General features: G+C 38.8%; 1 protein-coding gene across 1 annotated transcript in view; it reads left to right on the top strand.

Moving 5' to 3' along the window:
- The window catches only part of Bbs2 (Bardet-Biedl syndrome 2), a 31,315-nt gene extending 17,763 nt beyond the window's left edge, over nt 1-13,552 (top strand). The window contains exons 13-17 of the mRNA XM_047527880.1: nt 1,248-1,379; nt 1,861-1,998; nt 2,793-2,905; nt 12,241-12,389; nt 13,075-13,552. Coding sequence (XP_047383836.1) covers nt 1,248-1,379; nt 1,861-1,998; nt 2,793-2,905; nt 12,241-12,389; nt 13,075-13,181 — 639 coding nt within the window. The 3' untranslated portion in view covers nt 13,182-13,552. The remainder of the gene's footprint in view (nt 1-1,247; nt 1,380-1,860; nt 1,999-2,792; nt 2,906-12,240; nt 12,390-13,074) is intronic.
- Nucleotides 13,553-17,649: the final 4,097 nt, after the last annotated feature.

Genomic DNA, 17,649 nt, shown 5'->3' on the forward strand with positions numbered 1-17,649 from the left:
AAGTATTTTTTTTATTCATTTTTATTGTAAACAAATGGGATACATCTTGTTTCTCTGTTTGTACATGAAGTAGAGGCATACCATTTTTGTAATCATACATTTACCTAGGGTAATAGTTTTTGATTTGTTCTGTTATTCCCCCCCACCCCTCCCACACCAAACAGGGATACTTTTTTTTTTTTTTTTCCTTTTGAGAGGCCTCTTTTCTTTTCAGGGGGTGGTGTTGGTGCTGCGGATTGAACTCAGGGGCGCTTGACCACTGAGCCACATCCCCATTTTGTATTTTATTTAGAGACAGGGTCTCACTGAGTTGCTTAGCACCTCCATGTTGCTGAAGCTGGCTTTGAGCTTTTTTTTTTTTTTTTTTTTTTTGGCAGTGCTGGGGATTGAACCCAGGGCCTTGTGCTTATGAGGCAAGCACTCTACCAGCTGAGCTATATCCCAGTCCCTTGTAAAGTATTATTAACACTAAAACTCATCATATGCAAGTGTCCTTGTGTCTGTGGCGTGTGCGTGTATATACTTCATTTAAAGTTTTTTTTTTTTTTTAAGAATACAATGGGGGCTGGGGAGATAGCTCAGTTGGTAGAGTGCTTGCCTTGCAAGCACAAGGCCCTGGGTTTGATCCCCAGCACCACACACACAAAAAAGAAAAGAATACAATGGAATGATTTTAGGCTGATTAGATTGTCAAAGATACACCCACAGAAGAGCTATTGTGTAAACAGAATTAACATTGTACTTCAGTCATTTGTACATTGGATGTAAGATTTTGTCTAAGTAGAAAATATTGTAAAATCATGTCTTCTGTGGGGTCAGACAAAATCATGAATGTTACTTAAGAACGTGTGAGAGCTGGATGCGGGGTGCACGCCTATAATCCCAACGGCTCAGGAGACTGAAGCACTCTTGTGAGTTCAAAGCCAGCCTCAGCAACTTAGTGAGGCCCTAAGCAACTGAGTGAGAACCTGTCTCTAAATAAAATATAAAGGGCTGGGGATGTGGCTCAGTGGTTAAGTACCCCTGGATTCAATCCCTGGTACAGAGAGAGAGTGAGAGAGAGACAGAGAGAGAACGTATGAGGAGGAAAAAGAAAAAAGAACGTATGAAAAGGGAAAAGTGTGGTTAGTGTTCTCTTGGTGAGGGTGAGGTATAACTTTTTTTTTTTAACTGAGGGAGACGTCTTCCTTCTGTGTAATGACTGTACTTTAAAAATTGAAGTTTATTTCATTCTGTTCATTTTTCAGATTGCTATATGGCTCAACCAGAACTTTCTGTTACCAGAAGACACTAACATTCAGAATGCTCCATTTCAAGTGTGTTTCACATCATTAAGAAATGGTGGCCATCTCTACATAAAAATAAAACCTAGTGGAGAGGTACTGTGTAATGTCAAGGATGTCCATAGATTTCTCATGTGCTGTTTAACTCTTTGGTGCAAAGTGCAGTGGGTGATATCAGTGCCAAGATCATAAAACCTAGTGTTGCAACATAGTCTGTTAGTATCATCGTAGACACTGGGCTATAATCTAGGAGTGGTTCTCTGTCTCCTTTCCTTTCCTTTCCTTCACCCTTTCCATGTACAATTTGGGCAGGGTTAGGATTGCGGAGGTACATAAAAGCATTTTTCAGTCTTTGTATAGTTTTGTCACTTACTTTATAAGGCTAGAGGATCAACCTTTTAGCTACCCACAGGAAATAAAAAATGTTTATAATTTCCTGGAGGGTTAATAAACCTTATTTCATTCATTGCTCCATATAAATACATGCTCAGTAATTGTGTTAAATATGGAGAAATTCAGGTACTGATTCAGCCTGATTTCTGAGGATGCTAACCTGGCCTGTTTCTTTCCTGGATAGATCACAGTAAATACCGATGATATTGACTTAGCTGGTGATATCATCCAGTCCATGGCTTCATTTTTTGCTGTTGAAGACCTTCAGGTAGAAGCAGATTTTCCTGCCTACTTTGAGGAATTACGAAAAGTGCTGGTTAAGGTGAGAGTGCCTGGTGGCTGCATCTGAGATAATGTGGTGTCTCCTGGTTTGAAATGTTTCTCTTAGGAGATGAATGAGACTACAGATGTGCTTATGTGATAATCATGTTCTAAATAACTTCTGTAAAAACTTGAACTAGTATTGTAGACTTTAAAGGATTTCTTTTATAAAAGTAGGTGGTTATCTCTCAACTCCCCCACTTTTTTCCTTTGGTTTAGGGGGATACTTTTAAAACTATACATTATATTAACATCCTCATCATTAGCCCTTCATCTTATCTGGTTGTATCCTCTTTGGTCTTCAGTTTATTGCTTTACAAAACCCCAAAAAGCACCACTGGGTTGTGGCTCAGTGGCAGAGTGCTTGCCTAGTCTGTGCGAGGCACTGGGTTCGATTCTCAGCACTGCATACAAATAAATAAAATAAATGTCCATTGCCAACTAAAACAAATGAAAAAAAAAAAAAAAAAAAAAGCAAATTAAGGAGGCTTGTGATTGGCCCCAAAGTATAAAACCATTTTCATTTCAAATCCCTTAAATGTTAATGTGTATGTTGCTAAACGTCAGTGCTAAAACATGGTAAGGACCTACCTGGAGTGTCATATTGGAGGCTGCAAGGACTAATTCTTTTGTTGGAGAGGAGATAAAATAATAGGAAGTATTTTTCATAAATAGTATTTGAAAATGATATGAGTTAACAGGGGAAAGAAAAGACCCTCTGCACGTGGGTAGGGTGTTCTCAGCATGTCTAGTTTTCAAGGAGTCTGTAATGCCTTTTTAATTCCATGTCTCCAGGTGGATGAATATCATTCAGTGCACCAGAAGCTCAGTGCTGACATGGCTGATAATTCCAATCTGATCCGAAGTTTGCTGGTCAGAGCTGAGGATGCTCGTCTGATGAGGAACATGTGGGTATTCACCTTGGCTGGAACAGGTGCAAGATAAATGTGCAAATGGAATAGCAGCTCTCAGATGCTACTGGGGGAGTCTAAATTGATACAGTGCCTTTGGAAAATAACTTGGCATTATTGGTAAAGTTGAAAATGAGTAAGCCCTATGATCCAGCAATTCTGCTTCTAGTACATTGCCTAGAGAAACTCGTGCACATGTAAACTAGGATATTTGCACAAGGCTATTCATAAAGGTATAAGAATCCTATATTAGTCCATTTTCCATTGCTTTCAAAAAATACCTGAGGCTGGGTAGTGTATAAAGAAAAGATGTTGATTTAGTTCACAGTTTTGGAGGCTAAAAGTCCAAATAGTATTGCAGTGATTCTGATGAGAGCCTCCCTGTCTATGTCACCTAATGGCAGATGGCATCAGGGCAGGAGTTCCTGCAGGAATGAGAGATCATGTGGAGGGATAGGAAGCCAGAGAGACCAGGGAGGGGCCAGTGTTGCTGTTTTATGACAACCCTCTCAAGAGAGCTAACCAGGGTTCCACGAGAGCCACTGGACCCTTCTGAGGGTAGCACCTCTAATGACCTAATGACCTTGTACTAGGCATCACTCAGTGAAGGTCATCAGCTCTTAACATCGCCATACTGGGCACTAAAGCTTCCAGCACAAACCTTTTGGGGACACAAATTATCCAACTATAGCAAATCCCTACGTGGAAACAGACCAAACCAGCCTTAACAATATAATGGATAAATATGATATATTGATACAGTAGAGGGGTGAGAGTATGTGAATGTCCCTGATACAGAACATGGACAGATCTTATAGACATGAAGACTTAAAGGCGGCCTAAAGAACTTGTACAAAGTGCTGTTTTTTTTTTTTTTTTGGTGTTGGGGATCGAACCCAGGGCCTTGTGCATGCAAGGTAAGCACTCTACCGACTGAGCTATCTCCCCAGCCCCAAAGTGCTGTTTTTTTAAAGCAGGGGATAATGGGGGTTTAACCCAGGGGCAATTCTACCATTGAGCTGCATCGTCAGCCCCCTTTCTAAAATTCTTAAAAAATTTTTGAGATAGGGTCTTGCAAAGCCACTGAGGTTGGCCGTGAACTTAATGGTTCTCCTGCTTATTCTTCTGAGTCACAGGGATTACAGGTATAGAGCACCATGCCTGGTGCTTCCATTTACATTATTTGGAAAAGGACAAGACTAAACTCTATTTCTTGGGAAGTATATATGATAGGATGATCACGAGGGACTCTGGGATGTAGCTCAGAGGTAGAGCACTTGCCTAGCATGCCATGAGGTCCCTGGGTTGATCCCCAGCACTGTGAAAACAAAGGAAGCTAGAGAAGGAGGGGAGAGAGAGAGAGGTAGCTATATCTTATTGTATAATACAGTATTTTCTTCTAGGGGAGGAGAAACTGTTTGGAAAGAACAAAATTGGGAAGCTTCTGGGATGCTGGCAACATCCTGTTTCTTGACCTGGTTAACAAGCTTTTGTTCTCTAAATTTTTCTGAATGTGTAACATTGTACAATTAAAGAGTTAAAAAAAAAAAAAAAACCAACCATGCAGGTTTAGCTTCTTGCTTGCTAAGATGCACAATTCATCTTGGCAATGAAATATATTGAAGCAAATTCAGTAGAATAGCTAATGAGTAATAGATGAGGTTTACGTGTCTGTTTTAGAGAGTTCAACCAGGATATTACTTGTGCTTCTTTCCTGAAAGACCCGAATTATTGGCAAATAATTAAATATGGTTTTGTTCAGAAGTAAATGATTTTTTAAATAATTGTATTGAGTTGAAAATCTCAAACATACAAAAGTAGATTGAATGACTAATTGTTTCCTTCATACCCCCACCTAGCCTCAGTAGTTACCAACTCATGGCTGTTCTTTTTTTCATCTCTAAAACTCACTTCTGGACAGTGTATAATTTCAGTAACAAACATGTCAGACAGTGAGCCTTGAAAAATGTATAAAAAATCCCCAATACCAGTAGCTTACTTGGAAAAATATAAAACAATTTCTTAATGTTACAAAATATCCAGTGTTTAAATTTCCCTAGTTTCATGAGTGTTTGTGTTTTAAGTTGGTTTGTTCAAATCCAGATGTTCCACATCTGATTGCTCATGCTTTCTCTTTCTTTCTACCCCTCCTGTAGTTCCCCATTTTGGATTTTGCTGGTTGTATCCTCATGGTAACATTTGGTATTTTCTTCTGTCCCCTGTTGGTTAGAACTGTCGTAAGAGCTACAGGTTCAATCAGATTCAGGTTGTTTTTGTCGAGGTAATTCCTGAGTGGTGCTTCGTACTTCCATGAGGAAGCACCAAAGTTCTGGTTGTCTCTTTTTGTGATGTTATCAGCCATTGATGATCATGGCCTAGATCCATTATTTCTTTTTGGGTTAGCAAAATAGTGTTAGTCTAGTTAGGTCAGACAGGTAATTTGTCAACTTTAAAGTAGTGAGTTGGTTCCTCAGCATCCTCTAAGGTGATCAATGAAATTTTAAATCCTTATGACCTTATTGTTGTAACATATTTTATGTATTTCAGTCATTATTCTTTTTGGGGATTGAATTCAGGGATTGAATTTGACCACTGAGTCACATCCCCAGCCCTGTTTTGTATTTTATTTAGAGACAGAGTCTCACTGAGTTGTTTAGCATCTCGCTGAATCTCTGAGGTCGGCTTTGAACTTGTGATCCTCCTACCTCGGCACCAGAACCACTGGGATTACAGGCGTGGGCCACCACACCCTGCTAGTCATTATTCTTTTTGATGGTTGAATTACCTTCTCTTTGGCCAGGAGAAGCCTCTGTGGGTTGGTCGAAGTCTTCTTTGAACATAGTCCCAGTAGTTTTGTTAGTTCTTTGTTTTCATGTAGGGCAAGATGTTTTTGGCTTGTTTGGTACATTTCCTTATCTAAATCTAAAATCAGCCATTTCTGTAAGGGTTTTTATTGCTTTTTAGTGGGAAATTGTATTTAGAGATGATAGTTTGAGCACAAGAAGTACTCATTGCCGATGGGTTGGTTATTGGGCCTTTTCAGTAGATAGAGCAAGGAATATATGTGCAAGTTCATACTATTTCCATTTCAGGTTTATGAATCCAGGCTTTTACTTAACTTTGACTTTGTAATTGTATCTCTTGTATCTTAAATTGAAGATCATGGCTCCAGTCAGTATCAACTGTTAATTTGCTTAATCTTTTTAAAAAATATTTTTTAGATATTGATAGACCTTTATTTTATTCATTTATTTACATGTGGTGCTGAGAATCGAACCCAGCACCTCACACCTGCAAGGCGAGCGCTCTACCACTAAGCCACAACTCCAGCCCTGTTTGCTTAGTCTTATAGCACACACACATTTAAGAATATGATTATCATCATCAACAACATAATTGCTGAAAACAGTTCAAGACGACTTTTTGAGGATGGTGGTGTAGCTCAGTGATCGAACATGTGCTTGCCCCGAGTTCAGTCCCCAGCCTTTTGGTAGTTCTGTGGTCTTTAGGGTGTATCCCAGTGGGGAGTTTCCATCAAGTTATTGTACTTTAAAATGATTTGAAGGGCTAGGGATATAGCTCAGTTGGTAGAGTGCTTGCTTTGCAAGCACAAGGTCCTGGGTTCAGTCCCCATTACTGCAAAAAAAGATTTGAAACAATTCCTGTGTTTTAGTCATACTACAAACTTGATATATAGTTAGTTTCCTTTGTTTTGTTTTGATTTCAGTTTTAGGGAATTGACATTTCTTTCCTTTTTGGTTTATTTTTATTACATATTCATTAAAACCTTTATATACTTTCACAGTCAGATCTAAAAGAAAGCACATGCAGAAAAGTCTAGTTTTTTATTCCTGTGACCTTATTCCCTCCTTTTCCGTATGGCCAATTAGAAACTTAAATACATAAATATGTAGATGTACAAACACATATCACTTTACTTCTTAGATAAATCAACATGTTACATACTCTTTTTCCATCTTTCTTTTTATATTTCATGATATATCTTGATCTCTCTCCAAAACAGTGTATAAAGAATACTTCATTTTTAATAACTGTGCAGTATTTCATTCTGTGAATTTTTTTAGCCAATTCCCTATATAGTTGAATTGTTCTTGTGCTGTTATAGACAATGCTGTAAAATAATAACTTTATTACATAAATCTTTTCATATTTTTGTTAGTGTATCTTGGGGGGAAAAGTCCTAAAAAATGGGAATAGCTAGGTGCTGTGGTGCATGCTTGTAATACCAGCTACTCAGGAGGCTGAGGCCTGAGAACCACAGGTTTGAGCCCAGGCTTAGCAATTTAAGAAGGCCTTGTCTCAAAACAAAAATTAAAAAGGACAAGGAATGTGGCTTGGTGGTAAAGTGCCTCTGGGTTCAATCCCCAGTACCGGGGGTGGGGGCAGCATAGTTGTGGTAAACATATACAGAATTTTGCAAGATACGCCCAGTTCTCCTGCATAGGTGTTATATCATTTTGCATTCCCATCAACAGCATTCAAGATTGCCTGTTTCTCTTCAGTCTTGCCAGTGGAGTATTTTTGGTAAACTCATAGGTTTTTTACCAATCCAGTGGGTAAGAAATGGCCTCTTAATTTTAGTTTTTATTTAAAAATTTTGACTTATTGTGGTAAGAATAGCTAAAATGAGATCTACCCTCTTAACACAGTTTTAAGTGTTCAATACATTACTGCTGACCCTAGGTGCAGGCGTGCACAGCAGATCCCCAGGGCTTACTCATCCGCTTAACTATATGCACATTGCTCAGTAACCCCCTTTCCTCCTCTCAGTGGCAAACACCATTCCTCTCTTTGATTCTATGAATTTGAACACATTATAGATCCCTCATATAAGTGGATTCTTGTAGCTTTTGTCTTTCTGTGACTGTGTCTTGTGTCCGCAAGATTCCAGTCACATTGTTGCATAATACAGACTTCTCTTCTTTTTAAAGGCCTAATCAGAGTCCATTGTTCACTCATCCACCCAGGAGCATCCAGGTTGTTTCCGCTTCTGCTATTGTGATTGGTGCTGCAGTGAACATGGGAGGGGGTGGTAGATCATATTGTGTTTCCATTTTTAATTTTTGGGAACTTCCACAGTTTTCCATAGCAGCTGCACCATTTTGCATCACCCACCCCCCAGCAGTGAGCGCAAGGGTTTTCAGATTCTCCACATCTTCATTTTGTGTGTGTGTACGCGCACGTGCCCATGTGCACACACGGGCACAATGCTCTGGATCAAACCCGGATTTGCACATGCTAGGAAGGTGCTATACCATTGAACTGCACCCCAGCTTCACTTTTGCTTTTTAATAATTGTCATCCTGAAAGATGTGAAGTGATATCTCATTGTGGTTTTAATTTGTATTTTTCGATGATGACTAATGATGTTGATCATCTTTTTATACACTGTATTTGTTGGTCTTGTTTTGGACAAATGTCTATTCAAATCCCTAACTTTTTTTCTTTTCTTTTCTTTTTTTTTTTTTTTTTTTTTTTTTGGTGATATTGGGAATTGAACCCAGGACCTCAGACATGCTAGGCAAATGCTCTACCACTGAACTACACTTCAGCCCATCTCATTTTATTTTGAGATAGGGTCTCACTAAATTGAGAGACAGGTCTCTTAGCCTGGCCTCAAACTTGTGATCTTTCTGCCTCAGCCTCCTGAGTAGCCCCATTTAAAAAAAATGGGGTTATTAGGGATTTCTTTTTTTACTATTGATTTGTGAGAGTCCTACATTACGAGCACTATTTATCATCTCTTAAGTGTTTTAAGGGCCTATTTATATATTAAGTATATTTATTCTTTATCTGTGATATGAGTTGCATATATTTTCCCTGTTTTGTCATTTGTATTTTCCATTTATGTAGATTTTTAAATTTTTTGTTTTATTTTTGGTTTTGCCACATTAAGCTTTTTTATTTTATTTTTTTCGGTACTGGGGATTGAACTCAGGGGCACTTGACCACTGAGCCACGTCCCCAGCCCTTTTTTGTATTTTATTTAGAGATAGATTCTCACTGAGGTGCTTAGTGACTCACTAAGTTGCTGAGACTGGCTTTGAACTCAGGATCCTCCCACCTCAGCCTCCTGAGCCACTGGCATTACATGTGTGGGTCACCAGACCCAGCTCCACATTAAGCTTTTAAAAAATTTAATGTAGTCAATTGTTTCCTTAATCCATCTACATTTTGAATTGTAGTTAGAAAAGTTTTCTTCACTCCCAAGTTACAGAGTAGTTTTTCTGTTTTCTTTTACTATTTTTTTTTTTTTTTGTGGTGCTGGGGATTGAACCCAGGGCCTTGTGCATGCAAGGCAAGCACTCTACCACCTGAGCTATCTCCCCAGCCCCTGTTTTCTTTTTTCTATATTTGAGTCTCTCTTCCAGCTGGAGTTTATCCTGGTGTTCAATTTAAGTAATATATCCAGTTCTCTCTTTCCAAATGACTATTATATTTTGTCAGTACCACTTTTTAAAAAAATGTTTTTAACAGTGCTGGGGGGATCAAACCAGGACCACCAGCACGCTGGACCCCAGCACCTTCTTTAAGTTCATTGTTTTCTCACTGACTTGAGATGCTGTATTTTATTGTGTTGTTATTTATGTATGCAGTTTGGTCTGTTTCTGGATTTTTTGTACTATTTCATTGGTCTGTCTTGGCTCTTCATTTGACATTACCATTCTTTTTTTTATTCATTGTACACAAATGGAGTATAACTATCATTTCTCTGGTTGTACACGAAGTAGAGTCACACCATTTGTGTCTTCATACATGTACATAGGGTAATGATGTTTGTCTGATTCTATTATTTTTTTTCCCTCACCCTCCCCACCCCTCATTTCTGTCTATACAACATCCTTCTTCCATTCTTCCCTTACCTCCCCCTGCCCCCGTTATGTATCATCAGCCACTAATTAGAGAAATCATTCAGCCTTTGGTTTTTTGGGATTGGCTTATTTCACTTAGCAAGATGTTCTCCAGCTCCATCCATATACCTGCAAATGTCATAATATTATTCTTCTTTATGACTGAATAATATTCCACTGTGTATATATACCACACTTTCTTTATCCATTCATCTATTGAAGGACATCTAGGTTTGTTCCACAATCTAGCTATTGTGAATTGAGCTGCTATAAACATTGATGCCACTGCATTACTGTAGTATGCCGATTTTAAGTCCTTTGGGTATAGGGCCAAGGAGTGGGATAGCTGGGTCAAAAGGTGGTTCCATTCCAGGTTTTCTAAGGAATCTCCATGCTGCTTTCCAGAGTGGCTGCACTAATTTGCAACCCCACCAGCAATGTATGAGTGTACGTTTTCCCTGCTTGACAGTACCATTCTTGTATTTAAAACAATATTTGATGGTGGTAAAATATACAATATAAGATTTATCATATTAAGCAAATTTAAATGTACATTTGGTGGTGTTAAATGTTGTATGAGCACCACTACCATCTATCTCTGCCGTTCCCATTAAGCAGTAACTTCCGATTCTCCTCTCGCTCCATTTCTTGGCAACCATCAGGACAGTACCGTTCTTTTATTTATGGATGTTTTGTGACTTTTGACCTGGATTAGCCAGGTAGCCCTCACCTCCCCTTTTACTCCTCCTGTTCTTTTTCATGGTTCTCCCAGCTACTTGCATTTGTTTATTATTTCCAATTAACTTCAATTTTTGAGGTGCCAGAGGAAAAAGTAGGTATTTTTAAAATTACATTTAGTAATTTGGGAAGAACTGACATCATTATAGTGAGGTCTTGTTAGGTACAAATGTATGGTAGTTTGTCTTTTTTTTAAAGATTTCTTTAGTTGTCATGTGTGGGCCTTTGTTTTTTATTTATTTATATGTGGTGCTGAGGATTGAACCCAGTGCCTCACACATGCTAGGCAAGCGCTCTACCACTGAGCCACAGGCCAGCCTGGTGGCCCAGTAGTTTGTCTTTATATTTGTTCAGATCAAGTTTCTTGTCTTTCAGAGTGCTTTGTTTTTCTTTCTTTCTTTCTTTCTTTTTTATGTAGATATTGGATATTTCCTATTACGTTTTTTTCTTCATTTAAAAAATTCTTATGGCATATTTTCCCCATGTTGTGCTAAGCCTAAGTATTTCCTGCTCCTTTCTTGTAATTGTAATACCCATTTTTCTTGAATGTTGTATTTTCTGTTATGGTTTTCTTTGTGTATTTATGAACACTATCTTTTTTTTTGGTACCAGGAAGTGAATCCAGTGCAACTTAACCACTGAACCACATCCCGGGCGGGGGATTGTAAATTCGAGGCCCGCCTCAGTGATTTCTAGAGGCCCTGAGCAACCCCAAGAGATGCTGTCTCAGAATAGCAAAAAGGGCTGGTAGGTGGCTCAGTGGTAAAGCACCTTTGGCTTCAATCCCCAGTATTTAAAAAAAAAAAAAAAAAGTCACACAACAGTCCTTTCCTTTTTATGGGTGTGTGGAAATGTGTTCATCCATTCACCAGCCCCTGGACATTTGGGTTCTTTCCAGACTAACTGTCAGGAAAGCTGCTGTAACACATCAGCATCCAGGTTTTTGCAAACATGTATTTTCACTTTTTTTTTTTTTTTTTTTTGTATTTTCACTTTTGTTGGGACAGATTGATAGGTTATGTAATAAGTGTATGTTTAAGTTCATAAGAAAGTGCCAAATAAGTTTCCAGACTTAACTCTACTGGTTTATATTTCTATTAGCAGTGCATCAGAATTCTAGTTGCTGCACATTTTTGCCAGCATTTCATATTTTAAAATTTTTATATTTTCATAATTTTTATATGGAAATATTTCATTGTGGTTTTGATTTTTTTATAAAATGTTGATAAAATGTGAAGCTGAATCTGCTAACAATATTAAGATTAGGTCACTTGTATCTAATGAATATTAATCAGATCCTGAAAGACAGCCTATCACCCATACCCTTTTCCCTACTCCCCAACACAGTGGGCTCAGTAATTCTTAAATTTCTAAATCCAAAACAACCATGGACCAATCACCAAGAAAGACCACTTGTCTTCTGTTTATTTGAAAGAAATAGGAAATTTTGATGGAAACTTCTCAATGTTTTCATAGCAAACTTTATTAGCTACCTCATTTTAGTGAAAATATAGCTAGAAATGTGTCTTCTCTCTTTTTTAAATGTAACTAAGACATTTACAAGTGTTCCCTTTTTTTGTGGTATTGGGGATCAAACACTGAGGCCTCAAGCATGCTGGGGGCCTCTACCACTGAGCTGCAGCTGCATCCCCAGCCCTGTAGGGGTTTCCTAGGCCTGGCTTATTAAGATACAAAGATATTAAACTGTCTTGATTTTTACAGGAAAACAATGAAGAATCGCTATATGGAACTCTATGATCTTAATAAAGACTTGTTAAATGGATATAAAATTCGCTGTAATAATCACACAGAACTGCTTGGAAATCTTAAAGCAGTAAATCAAGCGATTCAAAGAGCAGGGCGTCTGCGTGGTAAGTCTTTTCTCCTAGCACTGTAATTTATAATTTGGGGGGCGAGGATCAGTAAACATACTGGTAGCTTTCCCTAACTCATTTTGGGGCCTGAAGTAGCATACCTTTAATGCTCCAAAGGTGGCCTTATCTCTTGAGCTTCTGTCAGTCAGCGTACTGTTTGCCTCGGTCGTCCAAAGGGAAAGAATCCTTCAACTCCTTTTCTAAGGTCTTGCTGCTTCCTCTAAGGATAAACCTAGCGTTCAAACCCCAGAGGATTATGGAGACTTAAAGGCCCAATTGGAAACAGAGAGACTGAAAATTAATGAGTTACGCATCCAACTTAAAACTTTAGAAAGAACAATAGGGCATACCAAAGGCGGCAGAAATATAGCTAGATTTACATCTGAATTCTGTTTGGGGCCAGTGCTTTGACGCCTTTATAATCTTTGCTGGATGTGAGCTTAGATTCATTTGTATAAAATGTACTTTTGGTTTGTAGATTTGAGATGGTCTCTTAAGTTTGTTTTGTGGTAAATTCCCTCGCCAAGATTACTTTTTTAGGGAGTAGTAAGCATATATTAGTAAAATTTGCATATGTAGCTCTTTTCTACCCTAATTTTATGTTGTTTTAAAACTAACCTGTACTTGATAATTTCACTTTTACTAGTCTTGGGACATACTGACATTGTTTCTTTTCATACAGTTGGAAAACCAAAGAACCAAGTGATCTCTGCTTGTCGGGATGCTATTCGAAGCAACAACATCAACACACTGTTCAGAATCATGCGGGTGGGGACAGCTCCCTCATAGAGAGGAGGAAACAGGGGGGAAGTTCCTGGACAAAGGTTTTTCCCTAAAAATCTAGGCGGGTATACTTTGGATCACATCCTGGTGAACCAGAGTGCTAATGATGAAAACAGCCTTGGTGAGTTATACAGGCTAAGAAAAGGCACTAATCTTGAGAACTGTACCTCCTTTCTGTTTTTAGATTAGTGTTACTTGCTAGAACTATGAAGAATTGTGAGTACATTTTAAATGTCAGGACTTGAAAGTTCCAGTTTTTGTTCACGTTAAGTCAGTATATAAATACATGTTCTTTTCCCTTGAAATTGTAATTGAATTTGTAATTTTCAAATAGATTATCTACTTTTTCATTAAAATTAAAAGGTACTGGACTTGGTTGTTGACTGAGTGTAAAATAATATCAGAATTTCTTAAATCACTTGTATTTTGTGGAGAAAAAGAAAAAATGTAGATATTCAATTTGTGGGCCTTCTTTTTAATCACACAGGGGTGAAAATAAAGAACAAGTCTGTATTAAAGAAGAATCAATTTCGGGTGATCTGTTAGTTGGGTTAATGTTACTCTAACAGATCTCAAAATTTATGACTCATTTTATTATTCGGGGATTTCTGTATAGAAACAAACCAAAGGAAAATGATTTAGGTTACTTTTCTTGTTCACAATGGAGGCCCTTGGGCTTCAGAGGCTTCCTTCTCTCATGTGGAGCCATATTTGACAAGGGCTGTCCTAGGACCTTGCAGTGATTTCTATCCAAGCCAGTAGAAAAGGGAGAGAGTGAGGAGGAGACATGCCTCCTCCTGTTAGAAGCTTTGGTCTGGAAACAGCAGCATTGCGCTCACATTCCACTGGGTAACTTGGCCACAGCTGCAAGGAGGCCAGGAAGTGCAGTCCAGCTTATGAGGAGAAAGTCCATGCGCCAAGGGACAGTCCCTTCCCAGGAGGTAAAATTTTGGCCCGAGGTAATTTCTGGACTGGCTTAATTCTTGTAACAATAATCAGTTTTCACATCTTAATAGCATTTATAAGTGAGGAGGGAAATTGGATCTTCCCCTGGAGGTTGGTGTAAGCTAATTTTACTAGTTTTCTTCATTTGGCCCTTAGGATTCTCTCTCCTTTATCTGAAATGGAGGCTTTATAAAGTCCCGATTTTATGAGACTATGTCCTATAATCACTTTGTTTTGCATTTTCAATTTTATAAGCTAGAAATTTCCACTCATACTATCTTATTTTCAATATCCCTTAAGTAGTAAAGTAGCATTATGTCTACCTCAAAGATAAGGAATCTGAGCAGCAGAGATTAATTACTTGCCAGGGTCACAGAATAGTAGCCATACTAAAGTCACACTGAGTCTGTTTTCTCTTCTAATCATAGTCTAACATACTTTTTTATTTTTGTTTGTGCAGTACTGGGGATTGAACCCAGAGCTTCATGCATGCTAGGCAAGCACTCTACCACTGAGCTACACATCCCCAGCCCTACCTTAAACTGTTGGAGGGTAAAATCTTTAATTGGTGTTAGTGTTAAATTATGTGGTATCATTCCTATTTTATGAATCTAATAGGATAACCTCATCAAAGGTCATTCTTAGCCAAAAAACAGTTTCTGAGACCTAAAAATATTTGTGACAAGGCTTGAAGAGGGTGGCTTGCAGCAAGACATGTCAGGTCCTTGGTAGGTTACAAATGCTTCTATTTCACGCCAAAGTCTTGAAGCCTCAGAAGGTAGAATGCCCCTACGGGGTCCCACAGCTGGGTAAGTCACGGTATGGAGTTTTGAGACTACATAGTCATGGTCCTTTCTAGTACTCCAAACTTCCCAAGCAAGTGAAGACTGGGTAAGATGAAAACATTCATGAAACACTCAATTACCTTTTTCTTCTTAGAAATCACCTTGTTCAGCTTAGAGAGCATTAACTATTAGAAAGGAGTTAACCGGTTACTGCTTGTTACCCTTCTTCCCATCATGACAGCATCTGAGTGCCCAATTTCATTGAAGCTCTAAGTGAACACAACCTTCATTTAAAAACTGATTTTGAGGATTCTGGTATCTGGGAGAAGTTTTTAGTCTTTTGCAAGCATCCCTTTAAAAAGAATCACCCCTCCCCCAAGCTCCAGTGCTCAATATTTTAAGCAGAGCGTGGGCTTTTAGAGTTGCCCCCATACCTGCCTATCCCATACAGCGAGGCTCAGCTCACGTGTTCTTTGCTCAGGAGACCTTGCCTGTCCCACTGTCTATTCTTTAGCTCTTATTACATTGCATGTAAAATCTTAAGCCCCTATTAAGTAAGAACAGGGCCTGCATCTTAATCAGCTTCCTCCTCACCAGTTTTTAGCCAAAGCTGAGCAGAGATGCAGCTGCTGCTGTCCATGGGCTTGTCTGTGCTGCTTAGCAAGCCTGTCACAAGCCTCGGAAACCACACCAGGAACTTTACCATTATTATGCAGCCTTAGAGGTACTTTACAAAAATGATCTTCAAATTGTTATGTTTCAGATCTGCCAGTGCAGAGTCCTGTGATCACAGAACTAAATTTGATTTCACTTTGAAGTGCAAGCACCTGTTGCTGTCTGATGTTTGGCATTTTGTGTCTGCCACACTACATGCTCTGGTTCCCGAGTTGTCTTTTTATTTGTATGGTACAGAGCTCTGCTTTTTCCTAAAAATGATGTCACACGGATAATCCTCAAGTAGTTTTTCCACTGTCTGTGTGGACTGGGTTTTCATGAGACTGGGCTGTCCTGGTCCAGGAGGCTATCCCTGTGATATCACATCCCTGGATCTGCTATCAGAAGGACCTTTTAAACACGGTTTGTATTTTCTCAGTTTTAGTGGTATTAAGTAGTAATGGTGTTAAAGAGGTACAGGTCTAGGAGAGGTAGCCCCAGGTTGGATTTTTTTCTTGTATTCTGTGGGAAATAACTACATTCAGTGGAGTTTAAGAGGTGCACTTTGAGTAGCAGACATATCGTTCAAAATTTAATGGTCTTTTTTTTTTTTTTTTTCTTCCAGGCTTTATTTTCCACATCCTTAAAATTAGGGACCATTATTAGATTATTTATAGGGTTATCCTTAAACATTTTTCTTCCTGTTAAAAGAAATTTGAGTATGTTCACAATAATAGCTTCATAAAAATATTCCCAATTTCAAGGACAGTTAACATATAAAAGGGATTCGACCTTAACTGCAGGAGGTAGTGATGTAATCTGTTGCTGCTCTCTCCCCATCAGATGCTGCCGCCTGAAGCCCACAGAGCAGGTAGTCAGGATGTAAAGTTGGGGAGAACAAGCTAGATCCCCCAGACATGAGCTGGAGCCCATGAGGACAGGCTGAAGCCTGTCAGTTCTTGTTGCCCCAGACCCTGGTGTTGAGGGCATCTTCCAGAAACAGACCCTTTGTCAGAAGCTGAAGGATGCTGATTCATGCCAACAAGGGGAGCAACAATGTGTGTGAGCTGCTAAAAGGCTGTCATTTGACCCGCAGTCTTGCAGTTTGTGGCTCTCACTAACCGAAAACAGGGAAGGGACTTCTGGGAAATGTGGTTCAGCGTGGCCTCGTTGGTATCTTACAAAGCTACCAGTGGCTGTCATAAGCTGGGAGGATTTCAGGTGACCTTGAGTTTATATTTTTACATGTGGTTTTAATTCTTTACAATGAACATCATTATATAATCTGAAAAAAATATAAGGCTATTCTCTTGGGAAAAAAAAAATCTTCCTTTATACTAAAGGGAATTCTAAGAATTGGAGGTTCACTATTAGAGTTAAAAATGCCATGTATCATAGGGATGAACATCACAGATTTACTTGAAAGAGGAAAGAAAAAGATACCCTACATGCTTTCTGGGCATGGTGGTGCAGGTCTGTAATCCCAGTTACTCGGGAGGCTCAGGCAGGAGGATCACAAGTTCAAAGCCAGCCTGGGCTTTAAGTGAGAGCCTGTCTTGAAATTTAAAAAAGGGCTGGGGATATAGCTCAGCACCAGAGTGCTTGCCTAGCATGTGTGAGGCGCTGAGGTCAATCCCTCATACTTGGGTGGGGGGAGGAAGTGTCCAGTTTTAATTCTTTTGCTATTTAATAGTTGTCAACATTGGTTCCAGGCCCTAAAACATAATAGGGAACAAGAAAGCAGTACAGTCATAAGTTGAGGCAATTTCTTCACTGTGCAAATATCATGCAGTGAACTTACACAAACCTAGATGGTCTAGTCTACAACACAACTATGCTATATGGTATAACCCAGTGTTTCTAGGCTGTAAACTTGTATAGGATGTTAAAAATACTTTTTATTTTTGCTTAATAACTTAATCTTAGCTTACTATAATTTTTTCCCTTCATAAGCTTTTGATTTTAACTTTTGGTCTTAGCTGCAAATACAAACATTGTATAGATGTAAACAATATTTTTCTTTTTGTGGAGCAGGGGATTGAACCCAGGAATACTCTATCACTGAGCTACATCTTGAGCCCTTTAAAAAT

The sequence above is a fragment of the Sciurus carolinensis genome, chromosome 16 (genome assembly GCF_902686445.1).
Source record: "Sciurus carolinensis chromosome 16, mSciCar1.2, whole genome shotgun sequence".
Classification (NCBI taxonomy): domain Eukaryota; kingdom Metazoa; phylum Chordata; class Mammalia; order Rodentia; family Sciuridae; genus Sciurus; species Sciurus carolinensis.